This window comes from Macaca fascicularis, chromosome 7, assembly GCF_037993035.2.
Source record: "Macaca fascicularis isolate 582-1 chromosome 7, T2T-MFA8v1.1".
In the NCBI taxonomy this organism is placed as follows: Eukaryota; Metazoa; Chordata; class Mammalia; order Primates; family Cercopithecidae; genus Macaca; species Macaca fascicularis.
Genome location: NC_088381.1, coordinates 27,991,038 through 28,016,112, shown reverse-complemented (window position 1 = coordinate 28,016,112; position 25,075 = coordinate 27,991,038). Strand labels below are relative to the sequence as shown.

Below are 25,075 nucleotides of genomic sequence, written 5' to 3'. Positions count from 1 at the left end.
GGATAAAGAAATTGTGATATATATACATATATATATATACACACACACACACACCATGGAATGCTATTTAGCCATAAAAAGGAATGCAATAATGACATTCGCAGCAACCTGGATTGAATTGGAGACCATTATTCTAAGTAAAGTAACTCAGGAATGGAAAACCAAACATCGTATATTCTCACTCATAAGTGGGAGCTAAGCTATGAGGATGCAGAAGCATAAGAATGATACAGTGGACTTTGGGGACTAGGGAGGAAGGGTGGGAGGAGGGTGAGGGATAAAAGACTACAAATTGGGTACAATGTATACTGCTTGGGCAATGGGTGCACCAAAATCCCACAAATCACCACTAAAGAACTTATTCATGTAACCAAACACTACCTGTTCCCCCAAAACCTATGGAAATTAATAAATAAATAACACAAAAACACTAAACGAAAGTGAACTTAAAAAAAAAAAGCTAGGAGTTTCCCCCATGCACTCAGGTAACTACTACTCTCCCATTTTGATATGTTGTACTTTCATTTTCATTCATATTTTCAACATATTTAAAAATTTCCCCTGTAATTTTGAAGTTTTTAGTTTTCAAATATTTGGGAATTTTCTAGATATCTTTCTGTTATCAGTGATTAATTTTGTTGTGGTTTTACAGTTGTAGACAATAACAGATGAAAGAGGGACTGCTTCATTTGAGGGGGAGCTTGGTGGGAGTGGGAGAAGGGCTAGAGTATCACCTGCTCGTGGGGCTCTTTGTATTTCCATTGTGACTTTTGAGGGGCTCTCAGATACTTCTAGAATTTCTGTGTTACATAGTCTGAAACCACTGCATAGAATGTGCTGTAAATTTGATTATGTGAAAATGATGCTATGCTGAAGAAGACACTTGGAGGAAAGCAACTAGTACATTGTTAAGTGGCTGTCTGAGGGCAAGCACTTAAAAGATTTGCTGTATAATTAAAATATCCAAAAAAATGAGACATTAATGGAAATGTATGTTTCATTATGCAGCATAAATTGAGAATGAGTACCAAGATGGAAAAAACAGAATTGTCTGTCTAGTCCAGATGAAAATATTTGGACCAATGCATACTTTTCAGGAATACGTAATTTCAAAATTTCTCAGAGGTTATATTTTTGCATAAGTGATAACATTTATTATTTCCCTTTAATGCAGTTTTTATTATTGATTATAAAGCACTATAAAAGATAGTTTGTTAAAATACAATTATTTAGCCTTTAACTAAATTGTTAGAACTAAGTAAAATGATTAAGTCAGTGCCTATTGTTATACTTGTAAATATTTTAAGTGGACATAGAGGTGATTCCTGACAGCTACCTGCATGCTTTCTCATCACTTAGAGTAAAGATCGCAGAACTGTGGTCCAAGAGCTAAGAAAGTTTTTTTTTTTTTTTACCTTTTTAAAGGGTTGTAAGAAAAAAAGAATCTCTGTCATAGACATGTGTAGCCCACAAAGCCTAACTTACTTACCATCTGGCCCTTTGCAGAAAAGTTTGCTGACTCCTGATTTAGAGCAAGAAACAATTCATATTCATGAGGTGAAGGGTGAAGGGTTTCACTGTGACAGACCACTTCAAAAAGGAAGGGTTAACAATTACTGAAAAGATAGCATGAATCTTTCTAATTCTTTCTTAACTAACTTATCCAAGGGGCTGGCATCAGAATCTTTTCTCTGCACTGACCAATTTATGTCTAAATGGGGAAATTTGGCATCAGTCTGCATTTGAAAAACACTATCACACAGAAAAGATTGATAATGAATAGGTTCATTTATTTTTCAAGAATAGTATTCTTTAATAAACGTAATTTTAAGATAAGTTTTGTATTATGTATGTCACTTTTTAGTTTTTAGATATATAGCTTAATTTTTAAAACCTCTTCAAACCACTTAAAATTTGAATTGTGTATGTACAAATTATATTGACCTATATATTTTTCAGGATGATTGTCTTTTGAAAGTGTGGTATCCTATGACTGGTTGGAAGTCTTCAATTATACCTCAGGATCATCATGAAGTGAAAAGGAGACAGTCCTCTACTCAATTTTCCTTTGTTTACTTGGCACATCCCCGAGCTGTGACAGGTTTTTCATGGCGTAAAACTAGCAAGTATATGCCCAGGTTAGATGAATGAATCATACAACTTTAGTTTGTATCCTTTTATGTTTATAAAAATAATGAAAGTAAAGTCCTTTTAGTTTATTTACATGGTGGCAATTAATAGCATAGGCTGTGGCATCAAGCTGCCTGAAATCAAATCCTGTTAGCTTCATGAGTTTTTGACTAAATTTCTTAAGCTGTCTATGCCTCAGTTTTTCTCTGTAGAATGAGGGTAGTAATAGTACCTACCTCAGAGAGTTGTTGTGAAACTAAAATGTAGTTTGTGGGTGGGAAGTGCTTAGTACAGGCCTTTGCACATACTTTGTGTCCAGGCAATGAAATTGTTAGTAGTAACTGTGGTACTAGCAGATCCTAGCAAGAAAATGTTTGCAAATAACAGGAAAGCACATACTGAAGGGAAATATATCAGTATAAAACTGTCAATTATATATATGGTGTTAAAGCATATAATGTAGTCTGAAGAAAGTGGCCAGGTTGTACTTTTTTTTTTTTTTTTTTTAATCTGAGGGCTGTCAACAGAAGTTTCTCAAATAATTTTTTATTATACATTTTTTCCTCATCGTTGTGGCACCTCTTAAAGGTATTTAGAAGATTAAATAAACTGCAAAACAGCTTATACAAATGATTATTTTATACAGGTCTAAGAAAGCTGTTGGGCACTCAGAAGCTTGCTTAGAAATCTAGTTTGTTCTTGAGGGAGGGTTATTTTGCCTACTAAATATATCTGAGGATTGTTTATGCCTGATAGGAAATATAGCACACATTGTAGAGATGCTCAGTAAATGATAACATGGGAAATTTATATACTTTTTGAATCTAAATAAAAAGTCTTTTCTACTTAAGTCATCTGCATCTATTTGCAGAATACTTTTGACTTAGATTCTATGTGAGCCTTTTTTTAAAGGGAGAATGATTTTTTTGTTCCTTTGTAACCAAGAGGTAAGTTACTTTCGTTGCTCCATGCCATGCCATTTTTGCTTATTTTAACTTAATGGAAATGGATTTATAGTTTGAAATGATATTCTCCTTACAGTTTTATGATGAAGATAATTATTTGTAACTGTTTGGGTTATAGGAAGGATGATGTAAAGTGAAACTACTGCTATAAGCCAGATAGTTTAATTACATTTAATGATCTTTTATTATGGTCATTCTGTAATTTGCAATGATTAGGTTTTCTTTTGCTGTTTAGTTTGTATGTTTTGTTTAGGAGATACTAATAATCCTCTAGAACCTGAATGTATAATCTAGGAGTAATTTCTAGTTCTTTTTTCAAAACAATTTCCCGGTTCTTATGATGTTCACAGGTCTTTGATTGATTACTTTTTTCCATCGTGTTTTGCACTAATGTTAACTTTATGCATGAAGAACCAAAATATTAATTAATTGATGGGATTGATATTCACGTTAACCTTTTTTTATTTCTCTTTGTTGTTAGGGGTTCTGTCTGTAATGTGTTATTAACTTCATGTCATGATGGTGTGTGCCGGCTCTGGGCAGAAACTTTATTACCAGAAGACTGTCTTTTGGGTGAGCAGATTTGTGAGACTACCACTTCCAGCATTGCCAGCAACCTTTCTCATGCTGGAAGACACAAAGACAGAATACAGCATGCTCTTGAGGTATTATATTATTTAAAATGGTAAATGAATTTTGAAGATAATGTGAGCCTGGTGGAAATTTATAAACTAATATGCAGATGGCACACATGGTACATGTAATGAGTGAAATTAAAAGCAATAAACTCTCATTTATGCTTGTAAGACTACTTATTTATTCCACTAAGAAGCCAAATGCAGAAATTAATGATCTCAGACATGTTGTATAGGTAAATATTATTAACAATTTTTTTAAAATTGATATTTTATGCTCAAGTTCTAGATAATATTATTTTAATTCTTTTGCATGTCAGATGTGAAAATCTATAGGAATAAGTATTAGTAAAATATGTACAGGTCCTTGAAATTAGTTGTAATTAAAAATATTTTGCTTTTGTTTCATAAAGATTAAAATTTTATTGTTCTAGTTAAAAATGACTATTTTGTTCGTTAAGAATAAAGATGTTTATTAAGATATTAGACACAACTGAACTTCTTTGGAGTTTCCATGATTGAATATTTTGAAAATGAAATAATTTTTCTAATTTTTAAATACAGTATGAAATAAAAGTGCTTTATAAGAAATTAGATTATAACATATAGTACAAATGATTGTGTCCCGTATGATTAGGTAATACAATGAGATATATGCATGTTTTAAATTGTCAGAAATGTATTATAGTAAACTTAGTTTACTACTTTTCTTGTGACTTTTTTATTCAAATAATGTATGCTAGAATTGGATTAAGAAAAGGAGAAGAAATAATGGAATTTATAATTCAACTATTCTAGTCATGTGAATATGTGTATTTTTCTTTATAAGATTGAGATAATATTATGCAGTAATATTTTATAACTTTTTATACTTAATTTGTTACACTCTACATTATTGACTATACTTTTACTTTATATATTTACATTAACAGTTTAAAGCTTGCATAGTCAAAGTGGCTTTGCCATTTTACCAAGCAGAAATATTGTACAACTTTGACAGGTTAAGGATGTGGTCCTTAAAAGTTTTGTATGAAGCAGCCCTCCTCAGATATTGTCTATATTAGGCCATTCTTGCACTGCTATGAAGAAACGTCTGAAACTGGGTGATTTATAATGAAAAGAGGTTTAATTGCCTCTTGGTTCTATAGGAAACATGGCACCAGAATCTGGTTGGCTTCTAGGGAGGCCACAGGGAGCTTTTACCCATGGCAGAAGTTGAAGCAGGAGCCAGCACATCACATGGTATAAAAGCAGGAGCAAGAAAAAGTTGGGGGGAGGTGCCACCAACTTTTAAATGACCATTCACTCGCTATTGCAAAGACAATACCAACACCAAGCCATGAGGGATCCGCCTCATGACCCAAACATCTCCCACCAGGCTCTACCTCCAGCAATGGGGATTACAGTTCAACATGAGATTTAGGCAGGGTCAAGTATCCAAACTATATCACTGCCTGTGATTGGGCGCTATTTTTACATTTTTTTCAATATTTAAAATGTAAGTGAAATTAAAAGCAGATGGCAAAACAGTTATCTTTTATTTTGATACTGATATTTAGTAGGACAAAGTGCTTAATTTTTAACTAGATATTTATGATCATTTACTTATGTAACGTATTTTATTTTCAAATTATATATAAGCCTTTGGAAACTAAGGGCTTTTAGACATCTTTGTATCCTCCATAGTACCTGATATATTGCTTTTCAAGTGTTTGTTAAATTGAATTATTGCCATGTAAAATAGAACAGAAATATGAGTAAATATGTAACCAGTGATTTGACAAGTTTTTACTGTCTTTTAGTAATATTATTAATATGTTAAGATAGTTTTTAAAAGAAAAAGCATAAGTGTCTGACTTACAAGTCACTTTGCTTTGTGACATCCTATCGTTTCCTATGGAACTCCTAACTGTTAGGTCTATATAATTGTATATATTCTTAAGTTATATTTTTTGTTTCTAGGAGAAAATAGCCAGTATTAGATCAGTCTTGTCAGTCTAATTTAAAATAATGGTAAATGTCAAAGATCCAGTGAAAATAATTTGATAGGCAGTTTGGACCAGGGGGTCTCTAATGTCCATCTTAACCCTGTTATCAAAGCAATAAGCAACTCCGTAGTGGGAGACCAGAGGTGGGGCACACACCATTGACCTGATACTATTTTCCATAGGTAAAATAAGAAGGGCTGTAGAAATTGAGAGGATATACCAGATATGTTACTTTAATGAAGAGGGATTGATAACATTTTATACTTTATTTAATTGAATGTGGAGAACAAAGGAAAAGAATAGAAAATTATTATGAAACATGGTCTTGGGAGTGGGTTAAGTTACAGAATAAGGAATTACTGCCAGGTGAGGCCGTGACATGGAGAAAAAAGATAATGCCAAGGATGACATGGCCCCATGTCTAAAATAGTCCACATGATCACACATGCTAATGAAGAATTTTAATCATATAGATTTATCTCAATTTAAACAGATCCAATTTGCAAATTGTTTAAAACAATTTAAACAAATTAAAGGTCAACACTTTAATGAGGTCTTTCCTTGTCTACTCCTATCTGGGTAGGTTCCCCTTGTTATTCTGTATTTTCATACCCTGTTTTTTTCTTTATAATCGATATCATGAATTTGATTATTTAGCTGACTGTTTCATTCTAAGTGAGAGGCAATATTGGGGAGGCAATATTCTTCCTGGTAGGAAGACTCAGGAATTTTTTTTTACTCTTATGACTAGAAAATTCTGTCTCAGTGCTAGGATATCCTGAAAAAAAAAATCTTTGGACCTTCTAATATTAACGGGAATTTTTATTCATGTTTTGTAGATAACATGAATACGTATTTCTGCACACTACTTTTTGCCTCGAACTAAAAGTTTACAAGAACTGTAGAAATACATCCAAAATAGTTCTACTGTAATTTAAAAAGTTCCCTTTAAAATGATCAGGTTTTTATGGAGAAAAAAATCTGAAACCTTTTAATAATTAAGAGTATTTTGGTTGGTGTTTATTAGACCTTCAAGAGTTGGGCTCAGCAGCTATTTTTCTATTTTAGACAATACACCATTTGAAAAATTTAAGGAAAGGACAGAGGAGGTCATCTGTTCTTGTAACTCACGCTGAATTAATGCCCGACCAGACAGCAATGCATGAAGTTCAAAGACACATTTCCCACCATGCAAATGCACTCTGTCATTTTCATATTGCAGCAAGCATCAACCCTGCCACAGGTAAAGGATAAAGTTTTATTTCCCATAAATATGTTGAAGTCAGGTAAATAAATAGAAAAGTGGAACTACTTTTATAACCTATTTTTTATTTTATTATTTCATGTTGCCTTTAAAATACTTAATTGGAATAGAGATGCAATATAGAGTACCGTTTTTTGAATTGGGACTATGTGATTCTCAGGGTATTAACTTCAGTAACTATTTCTGAGCATCTTTGTCTAGTCTATAACAAGGTTTCCCAGTAAATTAGAGCTTTAACTGAACCTGATGTCACAAGTGGTGGCAGCCTGGTAAATTAGTGTAATTTCCCTCACTTTACAGTTTAAATCTTCCCAACTCTTCTTTATAACCTCCTCTAAATATATTTTTACAAAGTTTTTCTTATATCTCAGCATATCTTGTTTTCTACCCTTGTAGACTTTCTTGTCCTATACTAAGGAAAACATTTTTCCTTCTAACTTGAATATTTTCTTTTCCCTTTTTCCCCTATGTGGCTGAGAAGTATTTTGAGGCAGGTTCTTTGTTGGCACACATATTTGTGAGCTTCTATTTTAAAGGCAATATGTTTTCCTTCTGCATGGAAATTTATGAGAAAGGCTATAAATTTTATATTACATTGCTCAGAACTATATAAAGTTTTATATAAAATTATAGTTGTATGTTATTGAACTGGAGGTCTGTTGCTTCAGAGTGAAGGGGCTTTTAGTTTTAAATGTTTCTGTATGTAAATACAGTATTTAGTAAATAGAATTCTAAAAGGGTGATCTTCAGTGGTGACTCTAGATATGTGTTGTTTTATAGAGTAGCCACTAGCCCTGTATTAGCTGTTCGAGCACTTGAAATGTGGCTGGTCCAAACTGAGATATGCTGTAAAATACACACTGAATTTCCAAGACTTAGTATAAAAAATAATGAAAACTATTTCATTAATAATTTTATTTCATATTGATTACTTGTTGAAATACTGTTTTGTATATGTTGAGTCAAATAAAGTATATTATTAAAATTAATATTACCTGTTTCATTTTACCTTCTGAAACATGGCTACTGAAATATCTAAAATTGCTTAACATGTCTTGCATTTTTGGTCTGCATTATATTTCTATTGGACAGTGCTTTGCCATCTGATTAAATGTTATTTTCTTTATATTATCCGTTCTGATCTAATATCTTAATTGTATTCTAAGAATATCTTTATACATTAACTTGTTTTCAAAATGTTTATGGTTTTAGATTTTTATGAAATTTTAACCTTTTTAAAAGGACCTTTTCTTGAATTACTGTGATAAAAATTTAACTTCAAAACAAAATGCAACTCGTGATAGTCTGCAGTAAATTCAATACATTTTAGAGACTTTGGCTTTTTAACTGTGTACACTATCCTAATTAGATAGAATAGGATCACAGAGGATGCACATTCTGTCACATCATTTGAGCCTAAGGACTGGATATGTTCTTGCAGCCACTGGACCCTGGTCTTCTCCAGCTTCTTTACTAACCATCACTAATTTTATTCATGCTCATCCTAACTTACCTACATATTATTTTAAAAATAATTTTCTTAAAAATGTTTAACATCATGCATTTTTAGTTACTGCATGTAAATATAACATTTAAGTTGACCAAATAGATTACTAAATGCAAATAATTTTAAATCGTTAGGACTTGTCCTCTTCACCTTTTTTTCAAAAAATTTTTTGAAACTACAAGAAAGTTGAAAAAATAGTACAGCAAATATCTATATACCACTTACCCAGATTTACCACATATTAACATCTTGTCCTTTATTCTTTTGTTCTCCCCTCTCTGCCTGTATAGATATGTCTTTGCTGCCTCCTCCCTTATTTTTGGCGGAACTATTTGAAAGTAAAGCTGTTGATTACATTACCCTTCACCTCCTAAATATTTAAGAATATATCTTTTAGTAAAAAGGGAATTTGCTTCCATAACTCTAATACTGTTATTGCATGTGAGGAACATGGATAAAATAATATCATGTAATATATAGTTCATATGCAAATATAGATTCCTGTCTTAAATGCAGATTATTTTCTTTAAATTCCTCCAATCTAGAACAGTCCCTCTCTCAACTGTCAAAAAAACAATCTGTCAGTCTCAAAAAGTTGTCTCTCAGTTTTCTTTCAAAATGTCTCACAGTTTGAATATTTGTTCATAAGATTTAGGTTTAACACTTTGAGCAAGATTACTACATAGTCACATAGGTGATGTAGTGTTTTATAGGATTGCTGATTCACAAATCCTATTTTATATGATTTGTTTCATTTTTATCAGAAAACCAGGATGGTCATCCAGGAACTGGAAAGAAAGAACAATTTAAAGCATTATTTAGCATTCATATTTATTATAATAGAACATTACCAGAATGTCCATGCATTTTATCTTTAGATTTTCACTTCTTTTTGCAAAGGACAATTTTTCCTTCTGTTGATGAATTATTTATAACATGGATTGAAATTAAGGAGATTAAGTTTTTGATTTACACCATGTTTTGGGCGGAGGGGGACAGGGTCTTGCTCTTTTACCCAGGCTAGAGTGCAGCCTTGATCTCTTGGGCTCAGGCAATCCTACCACTTCAGCCTCCTGAGTAGCTGGGACCACAGGTGTGTGCCACCACTCCTGGCTAATTTTTGTATTTTTTGTAGAGACAGTGTCTCTCTGTTTCCCAGGCTGGTCTCAAACTCCTAAGTTCAAGTGATCCTCCTGCCTTGGCCTCCAAAAATGCTGGGGTTACAGACACGAGCCACCACCCTGGCCAATTTATACTGTCTTACATGACCTCATCAACTTCATAAATTTCAGTTACCTCAAATGGAGAAATTCTCTCTTACTTAGAATTTTGCCTGCCTTCTTGTGTTTTTTCTTCATGTTATTTCCCAACAGGTTTTTAGTAAAGTTTCAAACACTGAGAAAGGTTGGAAGAATAGTACAGTGAATACTTTTATATTCTTCACTTTGATTCAACAGTTGTTAACATCTTGCCACAGTTGCTTTATGTGTGGCAAATGTCTGTGTGTGTATGTGTGTGAAATGTTTTCTTTTCTTTTTCTTTCTTTTTTTTTTTGGAAACGGAGTGTTGCTCTGTCACCCAGGCTGGAGTACAGTGGAGTGATCTCGACTTATTGCAACCTCTGCCTCCCGGGTTCAAGCAATTCTCCTGCTTCAGCCTCCCAAGTAGCTGGGACTACAGGCACACCCCTCCATGCTGGGCTAATTTTTTGTATTTTGTATTTAGTAGAGATGGGGCTTCACTGTGTTGCCCACGCTGGTCTCAAACTCCTGAGCTCAGGCAATCCACCTGCCTCTCCCTCCCAGAGTGCTAGGATTACAGGCATGAGCACACAGTCGAAATGTTTTCTTAGTCTTTTCAAAATAAGTTACGCCTAACATGGTGTATCACCCTTACATTAGCAAGTATCTCCTAAACTTCTCTCACATAATCATAATATCATCATAACTAAGAAAATGATAAGTAATTCCATAATATCTAATATCCAGTTCATATTTAAACTTCTCCAGTTATCTCTTTTATGGCTGCTTTTCTGCTTTAATTTTTCATCTCCTGTCCCCAAACTAGAACTCACTGAAGGTTGATACATTTGTGTATTTTGTTTTTAAGTTAATAGTTTAATTTCGTATAAATCTATCATTCTTAAGATTTACATTTACCATTAAATTCAGGTAACGTTTTTACAAATGCTGCTAAAATTATGTTGACTTGTTTAGCACCTTTTCTTTGTATAGATTATTCATTGTAAGCACTTGTCATGTTTTTAAAGAAATAAAAAAATTTATATTGAAATCTTTTTTATTTCCACAGATATTCCAAATGTCTTGGTTGGCACTGCATTTAATGTTGATGATGGAAATGGGGGCTTTGTAGTTCATTGGTTAAACAACAAGGAATTTCATTTTACGTCATCTACAGAAATATTTATGCATCAGTTACGAAAACTTTCTGATAAGCAGGTAGATCATGAAAGTGATGATGCAGATAGAGAAGATGAGGAACATTCACAGGAGGATAGAGAACGGGGTTTACATATGAAATTAGACCATGGTTAGTATCCTGTGTTCAGGTTTTTCTTACTCCAAAGTTAACAGCCTTCTGTGGTACCACTTTTAGTTTTGAATTCTTCCTTCCCGCTCTTCCTCCTTTTTACTTTTCTATTTGTTACACAAGTATTTACTGACCATCTGCCTTGGATCAGGCACTCTGCTAGGTCCTGCAAACATCATCTAACTATATGTTTTGTTATAACATATTTCTTTGAGTCTTTAGAAGCCATAGCCTTTTCTGGGGAACAGGTTTTGCTAATGGTAGTAATAATGATAGGGTGAATGAAGTTTTAATTTATCTAAAAGTAGTAACTATAGTAACTTTCAATTCAGACAAAAGTTTCCTTTTTTTTTCCTGACTGTAAATTGGAAAAGAGATTTATAGTTTTTAAAGATAGTATGCCGTTTATTTGTAGTCTAGTATGTAAATGAATTACTTAATGCATGTATTGATAAATATATTTTCTGGTTCAGATTTATCCCTGGATAGAGAATCTGAGGCAGGTACAGGATCATCGGAACATGAAGATGGAGAAAGAGAAGGAAGTCCTAGAACTTATTCACGACTTAGTGTACCAATGCCACTGCCTACGGTTCTGCTTGATCGGAAGATTGAAACGCTGCTAACTGAATGGAATAAGAATCCTGATATGCTTTTTACAATACATCCTGTAGATGGTACCTTTCTAGTGTGGCATGTAAAGTATTTGGATGAATATAATCCTGGAATATTTAGACAAGTCCAGGTATATTTTATTGATGAAATGGTTATTACATTTCTTAAAACAATAAAAAGAAATAAATGCTTTGTAGAGTTAGCATGTTTGTAGAATTACTGAAAATTTTGGTTTTGATAAGCATCTGAGTAAAGAATACTTCTTGCTTTCAGAAGGGATCAGTGACCATAAGCTTAGCAAACTTGATTAGTTAGAAGATAATGAATTTGGCCTTGAAATGCAATACTGAATATTTAAATATGTGTTGATTTTGGGGGGAATTAATTAATAATATTTTGAATAAGATTAAGAAACTACCCTGAAAATATGAATCAGGATGAGCTCATCCTTGTGCCCAATTTGATGAGCTAAACGAAGCTGCCTTTACTTGTCATCTCTCTCAACTTTATTGCTGTTTAGATCTGTGGCTGGTGGTCATTTTGTTGTACAAGCAAAGCACCTGAACTTTTTTTCTTCAGCCTTCTCTTAGGCCACGAATAGAGATATGATATTCGTAAATAGAAGAAAGGGATTGAACCATAAAGAGGTTGAAAATGACATTTTTTGAGAAGAAGCTGAGATTTGGTATTTTGAGAAGTCTTTTTTTTGAGAGGAGGTAAACTGTTTGTACTGAATCATATAATTATGTTTTTCAGGTTTCTTTTTCTTCTCGGATTCCTGTTGCATTTCCCTCTGGTGATGCTAGCTCTCTTAGTAAAAATATCATGATGTATGCCTGTATAAATGCGACAAAAGATTCTGACCACACCTTGTTACACCGGGAGGGGATGTCTGTAGGCAGTCCTCACGGATCACAGCCACACTCTAGATCACACAGTACAAATATGAACATCTTAGCTCCCACAGTGATGATGATTTCTAAACACATAGATGGTTCTTTAAATCAGTGGGCAGTCACTTTTGCTGATAAGTCTGCCTTTACCACTGTTCTAACTGTATCTCACAAATTTAGATATTGCGGTCATCGATTTCACCTCAATGACCTGGCATGTCATTCAGTTTTACCATTGTTATTGACATCCTCTCATCATAATGCTCTGTTGACTCCTGAATCAGATTATCAGTGGGACTCAGACAATAAATTAAGTAGATTAATGGACCCTGTAAAACATATGAAAGGTTCCTCAAAACAACCTCTTAGAAATGCAGCAACTCGTACATTTCATGACCCAAATGCGATCTACAGTGAACTTATTCTGTGGCGTGTAGACCCAATAGGACCTTTGTCATACACTGGAGGAGTATCAGAATTGGCTCGAATTAACTCTTTACATACCTCAGCGTTCTCTAACGTGGCTTGGCTTCCAACTCTCATTCCCAGTTACTGTCTAGGTAAGTGTTCATTGTAATTGTGAAATTAACAAAAGCTTTTAAACTATTATTTGTTATATACAAAATGGTTTATATTGTTGTTATTAAGATGATTTTTAGTAAGTATTCAGTTTTATTATTAAGGTGATTTTTAATATTCAGAATACAGGCATGAGACTTATTTTTAGAACTTTTTTTTTAGAAGTTTTTAACCTTCTCAATCCATTTTTAAATTAAATTTTTTTGTTAATAATTTTGTATCTACTTATTGTACCTGTTTAATTATGATTCTAGACCATGGTTAAGCCTAAAAAGAAAAATGTGAATACTTGTTTCTTATCCTTTAGCCAATAAGAAAAATAAACTACATGTTTAGAACCCAGAGTTCTTGTTTTCCTTTCTCAGGCACATATTGTAATTCTGCAAGTGCTTGCTTTGTTGCTTCTGATGGCAAAAATCTGAGACTCTATCAAGCTGTAGTGGATGCAAGGAAATTATTGGATGAATTGTCAGACCCAGAATCTTCAGTAAGTATTTAATAATCTTTATTAATTTATCTAAGGTGGTAATTCTCTTTTGACTTTGTCTAGGACCTATATTTGTTAGTTGCTGTTTAGGGAGTAAGCATATGTTCTGGGCTGCATATGACATATATATGACACATTTATTTTTTCCTAAGTTGTGTTCCAAGGTATATGAATCAAAATTTTAGTGTACATACCACACATTAATACATTTTACATAAAAAGGAATAAAAAGGATTTTTTCAAAAATATTATTTGTAACATATTTTACTCTCTAGTTTGGTTCTTTTAATCTTACTTTGCTCAAAAAAGGTTTTAAGACATCTTTATCAAGCTGTATGTTTAGGTTGGAAAACTGGAACTTTTTCAAGCTTGATTGACCATTTAAAAAAATTCTCTGGTTAGAATTTGTTATCAGTGGGTGGCAGCATCTCATTCTGATAGTTCTGTATCTGAGCTAGAAGTCATATATGATAGTATCTAGAGTTGAACAGATTTTCCATTTACCTATAAAAATGACTATTCTAATAAAAATATTTCCAGTATTGAAAACCAGTGACTATTTTTGAGCATCTACTGTGTTCTCCTAGATGTAAAGGGAATACAAAATATAAGTTTCAGATCTACCTTTAAGGAGCTTTTAATTTAGTTGTAGAGAAAACGTATTAATAAAAAGTTAAGTAGCAGTTTAAGACATAAGACGAGAAGTCTAAGGGTGATACGTAATTAATTGCCAAAAGGATGGCCCTAGAAGTGTTTCATTATTAAGAGGAGAGAGAGATCAGATTAAGGTAGGCATGGAAGTCTTTATTAAGGGCAGTATTTGGGTTCATTCTTGATGGGTGGATAAGATTTAGAAAGATAAATTCTTTGTCTTTGCCTGAGTGAGAAAATTGCCTGAAAGTAAGTGTAGATACGGGAAAGTACATATGTAAAGCTTGTTCCAGAAACAGTGAGAAAACCATTTGGATTGGAGCTTAAGGTTTGGCATAGAGAAAGTCTAGAAAAATAGAATCATAGAACTAGAATTGGAAGATACTTTAAAGGTCACCTGGTCTCACCAGCCATCTGATACTTTATTCCCCTCTGCTTCATTCCTGCCAATTTGTCATCTGGCCACCGATGAGGGAGACTGAACTCTAAATGCAGCTCATTCTGTCCTTGAATAGCTCACACAATCGTATTTAAATGCTATTTATTTTGTGTAAATTCTACTTGTTAGTGCTAGTTCTACTTATAGTAAATCTAATATTTCTTGCATATGAGAACACCTCAAGATATTTAAAGACAGCTTTCTTGTAACCCGTGAACCTTACTACCTCAGGCCAAACCTGCTCCCCCTGTGCCTATCAAGTTTCTTTGACTGTTTTACATTTGACCCTGGTTACTCTTCTGAGCAGGTTTCCTTTTGTCTGTACTCTGAGCCTTGTAGGATGACTAAAACATAGCAATATTGTGACCTCTCTCATTAGATACATTTATGTTTTGACAGGCACTCCACATTCTTCGTATGTAACTGATTCATCATGAGCTGACTCTCAATATCCCGAAGTCTTTCCCTGTCCCTGCCCTCTGCTAAGCCTTGTCTTCTCCATTCTATATTTGTGCATTTGGATTTGGGGTCCAAATGTAGACCTGTTTTTTCCTATTACATTTCATCTTGCTGAGCGCAACTAAACAGTCCAGTCTCTCAGTATCTTTTTGAATCTGGATTATGTTATTTAATATATTTGTTACTGCTTTATGACTATGTCACCAGCCTATTTGAAGAGTGTTATATCTACATTATCTGAGTCAGTTATTAATATGATAAACAGGCAGGTCTGAAGAAAGAACCTAGCAGTATACATTTGAAATCTTTCTCCATTTTCATTTTTTGGAATGTTTTCCAGCTTGTTTCAAGGATTTCTGTGAGACAGCCTGTCATATACTTTCTGAAATAAAATACACTCTTTCTACCTTCTGCAGTCAAAGAAGAAAGTCAAAGTTACATGGGGTGATTTGTTTTAATATATGATAGGTATAATATATACACCTTGACATCTCTTGGTGACCAAAACATTGTACTAGATAGACATTAAGCTCCTCAGTCTGCCCTGCGGAAGTATGCTCTTTTCCTTTTTGAAAATGGGAATTTTTGCCTGTTTTTAGTTTTCTGCCATTGATGGCATTCCCCATGATTTGGGGGATTTTGTATTTTCTTATGGTTCTATTTGTTCTCCGTTATACTCAGTGTTTTGTTTTTGGTGGTACCTCAAGGTTTTATAATATGCATCTTTAACCTCTCATAGTCTACCTTCAAATAATAGTACAGTACTCAAAATATAATGTAGCTAGGCACAGTGACTCACACCTGTAATCCCAGCACTTTGGGAAGCTGAGATGAGAAGATTGCTTGACCCCACGAGTTCAAGACCAGCCTGGGCAACATAGTGAGACCCCATCTCTAAATATATATATAAATATATATATATATTTATAATGTAAACATGTATAAATATATATATAGTAAACAACTTTCAATAGTATCCCCAATCTCCCTCTCCTGTGGTCTTCAGCATGCATGTCCTGTGAATGTTTTGTTAGGTTTATACGTAAGTATTTCATTTATTCTACTGATTGTAAATGGTACTGTCTTTTTAATGTTGATGTCCAGGTAGTCACTGTCGGGATATACAAATACAGTTGAATATACAAATACGATTGAATATACAAATGCAATTGAATTTTGTGTGTTTATCTTGTATCCTGTAACATTGCTGAATGCATATATTAGGTGTAGGAGTGTTTTTGGTAGATTTCTGGGACTTTTCCATGTAGATAATTGTGTCATTATAAATGGGAACAATTTTATCTCTTCCTTTCTAATCTGTATGATTTTTGTTTTTCTTATTTTGTTGTGGTAACTAAAACTTCCAACACCATGTTGAATAAGAAGTGAGATTAGATGTTTTTGCCTTCTTCCCATTTTTGGAGGAAAAACATTCAGTCTTTGATCATTACATATAATGTTAGTTGCAGGTTTAAAAAATTTTTTTAAATTTTTGTGGGTACATAGTAGATGTATATATTTGTGGGGTACATGAGATGTTTTGATATAGGCATGCAATTCTTAATGAAATAATGGAAAATGGGGTATCTATCACCTCATACATTTATCCTTTGTGTTACAAACGATATAATTATACTCTTCTAGTTATTTAAAAATGAGCAATTAAATTATTGACTATAGTCATCCCGTTGTGCTATCAAACACTAGGTCTTATTAATTCTAACTATTTTTTTTGTACCCATTAACCGTCCCTGCCTCCCGCCAATCCCTTACTACCCCTCCCAGCCTCTGGTAATCATCCTTCTACTCCCTATCTCCATGGGTCCACTTGTTTTGATTTTTAGCTCCCACAAATAAGTGAGGACATGCAATATTTGTATTTCTGTGCCTGGCTTATTTCACTTAAAATAATGACCTCCAGTTTCATCCTTGTTGCTGCAAAATGACGGAATCTCATTCTTTTTTATGGCCAATTAGTAGTCTGTTGTGTATAAGTACCACATTTTTTTTTTCTTTACCTATTCATCTGTTGATGGATACTTAGGTTGCTTCCAAATCTTGGCTATTTTGAACAGAGCTGCAGCAAACATGGGAGTGCAGATACCTCTTCAATATATTAATTTTCATTCTTTTGGGTATGTGCCCAGCAGTGAAATTGCTGGATTGTATGGTAGGTCTATTTTAGTTTTGTGAGCAACCTCCAAACTGTTCTCTATCATGGTTGTACTAATTTACATTCCCACCAATAGCATATGAGGGTTTTCTTTTCTCCACATCTATGTCAACATTTGTTATTGCCTGTCTTGGATATAAGCCATTTTAACTGGGGTGAGATGATATCTCACTGTAGTTTTGATTTGCATTTCTCTGATGATCTCTGATATTGAGCACCTTTTCACATGTCTGTTTGCCATTTGTATGTCTTCTTTTAAGAAATATCTGTTCAAATATTTTGCCCATTTTTGATTAGATATTAAGATTTTTTCCTATAGGGTTGTTTGAGCTTCTTACATATTCTGGTTATTAATCCCTTTTTAGATGAGTAGTTTGAAGATATTTTCTCTCATTTTGTGGGTTGTCTCTTCACTTTGTTGATTGTATCCTATCCTTTTTAACTTGATGTGATCCCATTTGTGCGTTTTTGCTTTGGTTTCCTGTCCTTGTTGTGTATTACTCAGGAAATGTTTGCTGAGACCAATGTCCTGGAAGGTTTCCCCAATGTTATCTTGTAGTAGTTTCATAGTTTGAGGTCTTAGATTTAAATCTTTAATCCATTTTGATTTGATTTTTGTATGTGGTTAGTGATAGGGGTCTGGTTTTATTCTTCTGCATATGGATATCCAGTTTTCCTGGCACCATTTGTTGAAGAGACTGCCTTTTCTCCATTGTATGTTCTTGGCACCTTTGTCAAAAATGAGTTCACTGTAGGTGTGTGGATTTGTATCTGGATTCTCAATGAAACACAGTTCCATTGGTCTGTGTGTGTGTTTTTGTGCCAGTACCATGCTGTTTTGAGTACTGTAACTCTGTAGTATAATTTGAAGTCAGATAATATGATTCTTCCAGTTTTGTTCTTTTTGCTTAGGATAGCTGTGGCTATTCTGGGTCTTTTGTGGTTCAATATAAATTTTAGATCTTTTAAAAATTTCTGTAAAGAATATCAGTGGTGTTTTATAGGGATTGCATTGAATCTGTAGATTGCTTTGGGTAGTATGGACATTTTAACTATATCAGTTCTTCCAATCCATGAACATGGACTATCTTTCCATTTTTTTGTCCTCTTCAATTTCTTTATTCAGTGTTTTACAGTTTTCGTTATAGAGATCTTTCACTTCTTTGGTGAATTCCTAGGTTCTTAATTTTATGTGTGGCTATTGTAAATGAAATGACTTTTTTTTTTTTTTTTTTTTTTTCCCGAGAGGGAGTCTCGCTCTGTTGCCCAGGCTGGAGTGCAGTGGCCGGATCTCATCTCACTGCAAGCTCCGCCTCCCGGGTTTAGGCCATTCTCCTGCCTCAGCCTCCGGAGTAGCTGGGACTACAGGCGCCCGCCACCTCGCCCGGCTAGTTTTTTGTATTTTTTTAGTAGAGACGGGGTTTCACCATGTTAGCCAGAATGGTCTCGATCTCCTGACCTCGTGATCCACCCGTCTCGGTCTCCCAAAGTGGTGGGATTACAGGATTACAGGCTTGAGCCACCACGCCCGGCGTACTTTTTTTTTTTTTTTTTTTTTTTGAGGCGGAGTCTTTGTCACCCAGGCTGGAGTGCAGTGGCGCGATCTCAGCTTACTGCAGCCTCCACCTCCCGGGTTCAAGTGATTCTCCTGCCTCAGCTTCTGGAGTAGCTGGGACTACAGGCACGTGCCACCATGCCCGGCTAATTTTTCTTTTTCTTTTTCGTAGAGACAGGGTTTCATTGTGTTAGCCAGGATGGTCTTGATTTGCTGACGGCGTGATCCGCCTGCCTCAGCCTCCCAGAGTGCTGGGATTACAGGTGTGAGCCACTGCACCCAGCCGCGATTACTTTTTCAAAATTTCTTTTTCAAATTTTTTGCTGTTGGCCTATAGAAATGCTACTGATATTTGTATGTTGATTGATATCCTGTAACTTTACTGAATTTATCAGTTCTAATGGTTTTTGGTGGAGTCTTCAGGTGTTTCCAAATGTAAGATCATGCCGTCTGCCAACAAGGATAATTTGACTTCTTCCTTTCCAATTTGGATGCCTTTTATATATCTTTCTTTTGTGTGATTGCCTGATCTGGCACTTTCAGCACTATGTTGAACAACAGTGGTGAAAGTGAGCATCCTTGTTGTGTTCTAGATCTTAGAGGAAAGGCTTTCAGTTTTTCCCCATTCAGCATGATACTAGCTGTGGGTCTGTGCTGTATGGCTTTTATTATGTTGAGGTATGTTCCTTCTACACCCAGATTTTTTTTAGAGTTTTCATCATGAAGGGGTGTTGAATTTTATCATGCTTTTTTAGCATCAATTGATATGATCATACGGTTTTTGTCCTTCATTCTGTTGATGAAATGTATCACACTGATTGATTTGTATATGTTGAACCATCCTTGTATCCCTGTTATGATAAATGATCTTTTAATCATTTTAACCATATTGTTGAATTTGCTTTGGTAGTGTTTTGTTTAGGATTTTTGCATCAGTATTCATCAGAGTTATCGACCTGTGTTCTTTTTTTGATGTGTCTTTGTTTGGTTTTGGTATCAAGGTAATACTGGCCTCATAGAATGAGTTTGAAAGTATTCCTTCCTTCTGTGTTTTTCGAATAATTTGAATGGGTTGGTATTCGTTCTTTTTTATATGTTTGGTAGCATTCAGAGCAAAACCATTGGATCCTGGGCTTTTCTTTACTTAGAGACTGTTTATTATGGCTTTGATCTTGTCACTTGTTTTACTGATCTATTCAGGTTTTGGATTTCTTTTGTGGTTCAGTCTTGATAGGTTGTATGTGTCTAGGAATTTGTCCATTTCTTGTAGATTTTCCAATTTATTGGCATATAGTTGCTCATAGTAGCCACTGTTGATCCTTTGAATTTCTTTGGCATCAGTTGTAATAGCTCTTTTTTCATCTCTGATTTTATTTATTTGGGTCTTCTTTGTCTTTTTCTTAGTCTGGGAAAAAGTTTGTCAATTTTATTTTATCTTTTCATAAAACTTTTTGTTTTGTTGATCTTTGTATGGTTTTCTTTGTTTCAGTTTCATTTATTTATGCTCTGATCTTTATTATTTCTTTTCCTTTACCAATTTTGGGTTTGGTATGCTCTTGCTTTTCTAGTTCTTTAAGATTCATCATTAGGTTGTTTATTTGAAGTCTTCCTTGTTTTTTGATGTAGGCACTTACAGCTATAAACTTCCCTCTTTTAGTACTGCTTTGGCAGTATCTCATAGATTTTGGTATGTCATGTTTTCATTATCATTTGTTTCAAGACATTTTTCAATTTTCTTTTGAATTTCTTCATTGACTCAGTTGTCATTCAGGAGCATATTGTTCAATTTCCATATGTTCGTATAGTTTCCAGAATTTCTTGTTATTGATTTCTAGTTTTATTCCAATGTGGTCAGAGAAGATGCTTGATATTATTTCATTTTTTAAAATGTTTTAAGACTTGTTTTGTGACCTAACGTTTGGTCTGTCCTTGAGAATGATCCATGTGCTGTGGAAAAGAATGTATATTCTGTAGCTGTTGGATGAAATGTTCTGTAAGTATCTATTGGGTCCCTTTTTTTGATAGTACAGATTAAGTCTGATGTTTCTTTGTTGATTTTTCTGTCTAGAAGATATGTCCAATTGTGAGTGATGTAAAAGTATCCAGCTGTGATTGTATTGTGGTCTATCTCTTTCTGTAGCTCTAATATTTGCTTGATATATCTGGGTGTTCCAGTGTTGGATACGTATACATTTAGAATTGTTATATCCTCTTGCTGAATTGACCACTTCAATGTTATATAGTGACCTTCTTTGTTTCTTCTTACAGTTTTTGTTTTGAAAACTATTTTATTTGATACATAGTATCAGACATATAATGATACTGATATCAGTATATCTGTCTGATATAAGTATAGCTATTCCTGCTCTTTTTTGGTTTCTGTTGGCATGGAATATCTTTTCCCATCCCTTTGTTTTCAGCCTATGTGCGTCATTATGTGTGAAGTGTGTTTTTTGCAGGCCACACATTATTGAATCTTGTTTACCTATTCAGCCACCATATTTCTTTTGATTGGAGAATTTAGTCCATTTAGTCCAAGTAATTAATAGGTAAGGACTTACTCCTGCCATTGGTTATTTGTTTCTGGTTGTTTTGTGGTCTTCCTTCTTTATTTCCTTCCTGTCTTTCTTTTAGTGAAGATGATTTTTGCTGGTGATATGATTTAGGTTTTTGCTTTTTGTTTTTGATATATTCACTGTATGCTTTCTAATTTGAGGTTACCACAAAGCTTGCAAATATTATCTTACAACCCATTATTTTAAGCTAATTATGACTTAACACTGTTTGCATAAATAAGCCTAAAGAAAACTAATAAAGGCTCTACTCCTTAACTTTGTCCTGCTACAACTTTTTGTTATTACTATTTATATCTTTTTGTATTGTCTGTATCTTGAAAAGTTGTAGTTATTATTTTTGATTGATTCATCATTTAGTCTTTCTACTTAAGATCAGTTTACACACCAGTGTTACAGTGTAATAATATTCTGTGTTTTTCTGTGTACTTACTATTACCAGTGAGTTTTGTACCTTCAGATGACTTCTTATTGCTCATTAATGTCCTCCTTTTTCTGATTTAAGTACTCCTGTAGCATTTCTTGTATGACAGGTCTGGTGTTGATGAAATCCCTCAGTTTTTGTCTGTCTGGAAAAGTTTTTATTTCTCCTTCATGTTTGAAGGATATTTTTACTAGATACACTATTCTGGGGTAATTTTTTTTTTTCTTTTCAGCACTTCAAATATGTCATGGCTTTCTCTCCTGGCCTGTAAGTTTTCCACTGAAAATTCTGTTGCCAGACATACTGGAGCTCCATTATATGTTGTTTCTTTTCTCTTGCTGCTTTTGGGATCCTTTCTTTATTGCCTTTAGGAGTTTGATTATTAAAAGCCTTGAGATCGTCTTCTTTGGGTTAAATCTGCTTGGTGTTCTATAGCCTTCTTGTACTTGGATATTGATATCTTTCTGTAGGCTTGGGAATTTCTCTGTTACTACCCCTTGGAATAAATTGATATCTTTCTGTAGGCTTGGGAATTTCCCCATTGCTATTGCTTTCCACCTCTACCTCTTTCTTTACCTCCTCTTTAAGGTCAATGACTCTTAGATTTGTCCTTTTGAGGTTATTTTCTGGATCCTGTAGATGTGCTTTGTTGTTTTTTATTCATTTTTCTTTTGTCTCCTCTGTGTATTTTCAAATAGCCTGTTTTCAAACTCACAAATTCTTTCTTCTGCTTTATCAATTCTGCTAGTAAAAGACTCTGATGCATTCTTCAGTATGCCAGTTGTGTTGTTTAGCTCCAGAATTCCTGCTTGATTGTTTTCAGTTATTTAAATTAGTTGGTTAAATTTATCTGATAGAATTCTGAATTTGTTGTCTGTGCTATCTTGAATTTCTTTGAGTTTCCTCGGAATTCTCTGTCTGGAGGTCACATATCTCTGTTTCTCCAGGATTGGTCTCTGGTACCTTATTTGGTTCATTTGGTGAGGTCATGTTTTCCTGAATTATCTTAATACTTGTAGATGTTCTTTGGTGCATGGACATTAAGGAGTTAGGTATTTGTTATAGTCTTCACAGTCTGAGCTTACTTGTATCTGTCCTTCTTAGGAAGGCATTCCAGGTATTTAAAAGGACTTGGGTGTTGTGATCTAAGCTGTATCTGCTTTGGGGGGACCCCAAGCCCAGTTATGCTATGGTTCTTGCAGACTCTTAGAGGTACTGCCTTGATGGTCTTGGATAAGATTTGGAAGAATTCTCTGGATTACCAGGCAGAGACTCTTGTTCTCTTCCCTTACTGTATTCCAAACAAACTCAGTCTCTCTTTCTCTATCTCTCTCTCTCTCTCCCTCCCTCCCTCTCCCTCTCCCTCTTCCTCTCCCTCTCCCTCTCCCTCTCTCTCCCCCTCTCTCTCCCCCTATCTCTCACCTCTCTCTCCTTCTCTCTCTTTCTCTTTCTGTCTCTCTTTTCTGAGCCACCTAGAGATGGGAGTGGGGTGACACATGCACCCCTGTGGCCATCACCTCTAGGACTGTGCTGGGTCACACCTGAAGCCAGCACAGCACTGGTTCTTGCCCAAAGCCAGCTGTAATCACTCCCCAGCTACCGCCTATGTTCTCTCAAAGCCCTGGGCCTCCTGCAATCTGCAGGTAGCAAAGTCAGCCAGGCCCGTGTCCTTCCCTTTAGGGTGATGAGTTCCTCCATCCACTGGGCTGGTCTAGAAGTACCATCTGGGAGGTAGGGAGCAGAGTCAGTAACCTTAGAAGTCTACCTGGTGTTCTATTGTACTGTGGCTGAGCTGATACTCAAACCACAAGACACAGTCCTTCCCACCCTTCTCTCCCCTCCAAAGGCAGATGAACCTTACCCTGTGGCCACCATGACCTCAGGCCTACAGGGAGTACTTCCAGACTACTACCAATGTTTTCTTAAGGACCAAGGGCCCTTTGGTTAGCTTGTGGTAAATGCTGCCTGGTCTGAGACTCACCATTTCAGGGCATTGGGCTCCCTTCTGGCCCACAGAAGATCCAGAAATGCTGTCCAAGAGCCAAGTCCTAGAACTGGGGACTCCGAGAGCCTGCTTGGTGCTCTACTCCCTTGTGGCCAAGCTGGTACCTAAGATGCAAAACAAAGTTCCCTTTAGTTTTGCCTCTACTTCTCTCCAATTTTAGTATATGTGCTGTCGAAGTGAGCACGTTGCCTCTGCTTTTCTCAAGCAGGAGTCTTGCCCTGTAGCTACCATAGCTGGGAATGTGCTGAGTCTCACCTCAAGCCAGCCAGTCTCATCCAAGACCCTCGTCATAGTACCTGGATATTGCTGCTGGTTATTCAGGGCCCAAAGGCTCTTCAGTTAGCAGATGATGAATCCTGCCCCAGGGGTCTTTTCCTTCATGGCAGTGGGTTCCTTTCTGGCCCAGGGTGTGTCTAAAAGTGTCATGTGGGAGATAGGGCCTGGAAAGGGAGCCTCATGACTCTGACTAGTGCCTTATCCTGCTGTGGCTGAGCTGGTATCCAAGAGGCAAAACAAAATCCTCCCCACTCTTCTGTCGCCTCTCCTCAAGCAGAAGGAAGGAGTCTCTTTGGAGCCGTGAGCTGTACAGCCTGGGGGTTAGGGAAGGGATGATGCCGGCACTTTTTTACCCATCCCGCCTGGTGTCTCAGTAGGTTGCATGCCTCCCAGGCCCACTGTCTTTGGTCCAGTTCAGCACTAGGGACTCATCTAGGAGTTGCAGACCTTGTGGCCTAGACTGCCTTTCAAGTTTATTTAAGGCCCCAGAGCACCTGATGGTGGCAAGGCTTTTGGGGAATCAAGCTCAGACAGATGGGATCCAGCTATTCCCCTCTGGGTAGGGCTCCCTCCATGGGCGAGTGTCAGCTGAGTTTGGTCTGGTTTCTCTTTCTGCTATATAACAAGGCAGCACTGACTTCAGTGCTCACACTTGCTTGCTCTTCCTTTCCCCCGTACACGGAAACTCAGCACCTTGCTGCTGCTGCAGGGTATGGGGGAAGGGTGGTGTTGGTGATTCATGAGTGTTTTTCCTACCTCTTCTGTGCCTCTTTCAGTGATAATGAAGTTAAAACTGGGTACTGTGAGTGCTTACCTGGTTTTTGGTTCTTATGAAGGTGTTTTTTTTTTTTTCATGTAGTGGTTAAATTGGTGTTTTTGCTGGGGGGACAATTGGTGGAGCCTTCTA

At 35.4% G+C, this 25,075-nt stretch overlaps 1 protein-coding gene across 13 annotated transcripts in view; it reads left to right on the top strand.

The window, feature by feature from the left end:
• The window catches only part of DMXL2 (Dmx like 2), a 173,181-nt gene that overhangs the window by 65,181 nt on the left and 82,925 nt on the right, over positions 1-25,075 (top strand). For all 13 annotated transcript variants that reach the window (XR_012414972.1, XR_012414973.1, XR_012414971.1 and 10 more), the window contains 7 exons: positions 1,960-2,138; positions 3,577-3,760; positions 6,787-6,961; positions 10,800-11,039; positions 11,513-11,784; positions 12,411-13,107; positions 13,492-13,613. Coding sequence is in view for 9 of the 13 variants with exons in the window: in XM_005559563.4 (XP_005559620.2) it covers positions 1,960-2,138; positions 3,577-3,760; positions 6,787-6,961; positions 10,800-11,039; positions 11,513-11,784; positions 12,411-13,107; positions 13,492-13,613 (1,869 nt within the window). In the remaining 4 variants the exon portion in view is untranslated. The remainder of the gene's footprint in view (positions 1-1,959; positions 2,139-3,576; positions 3,761-6,786; positions 6,962-10,799; positions 11,040-11,512; positions 11,785-12,410; positions 13,108-13,491; positions 13,614-25,075) is intronic.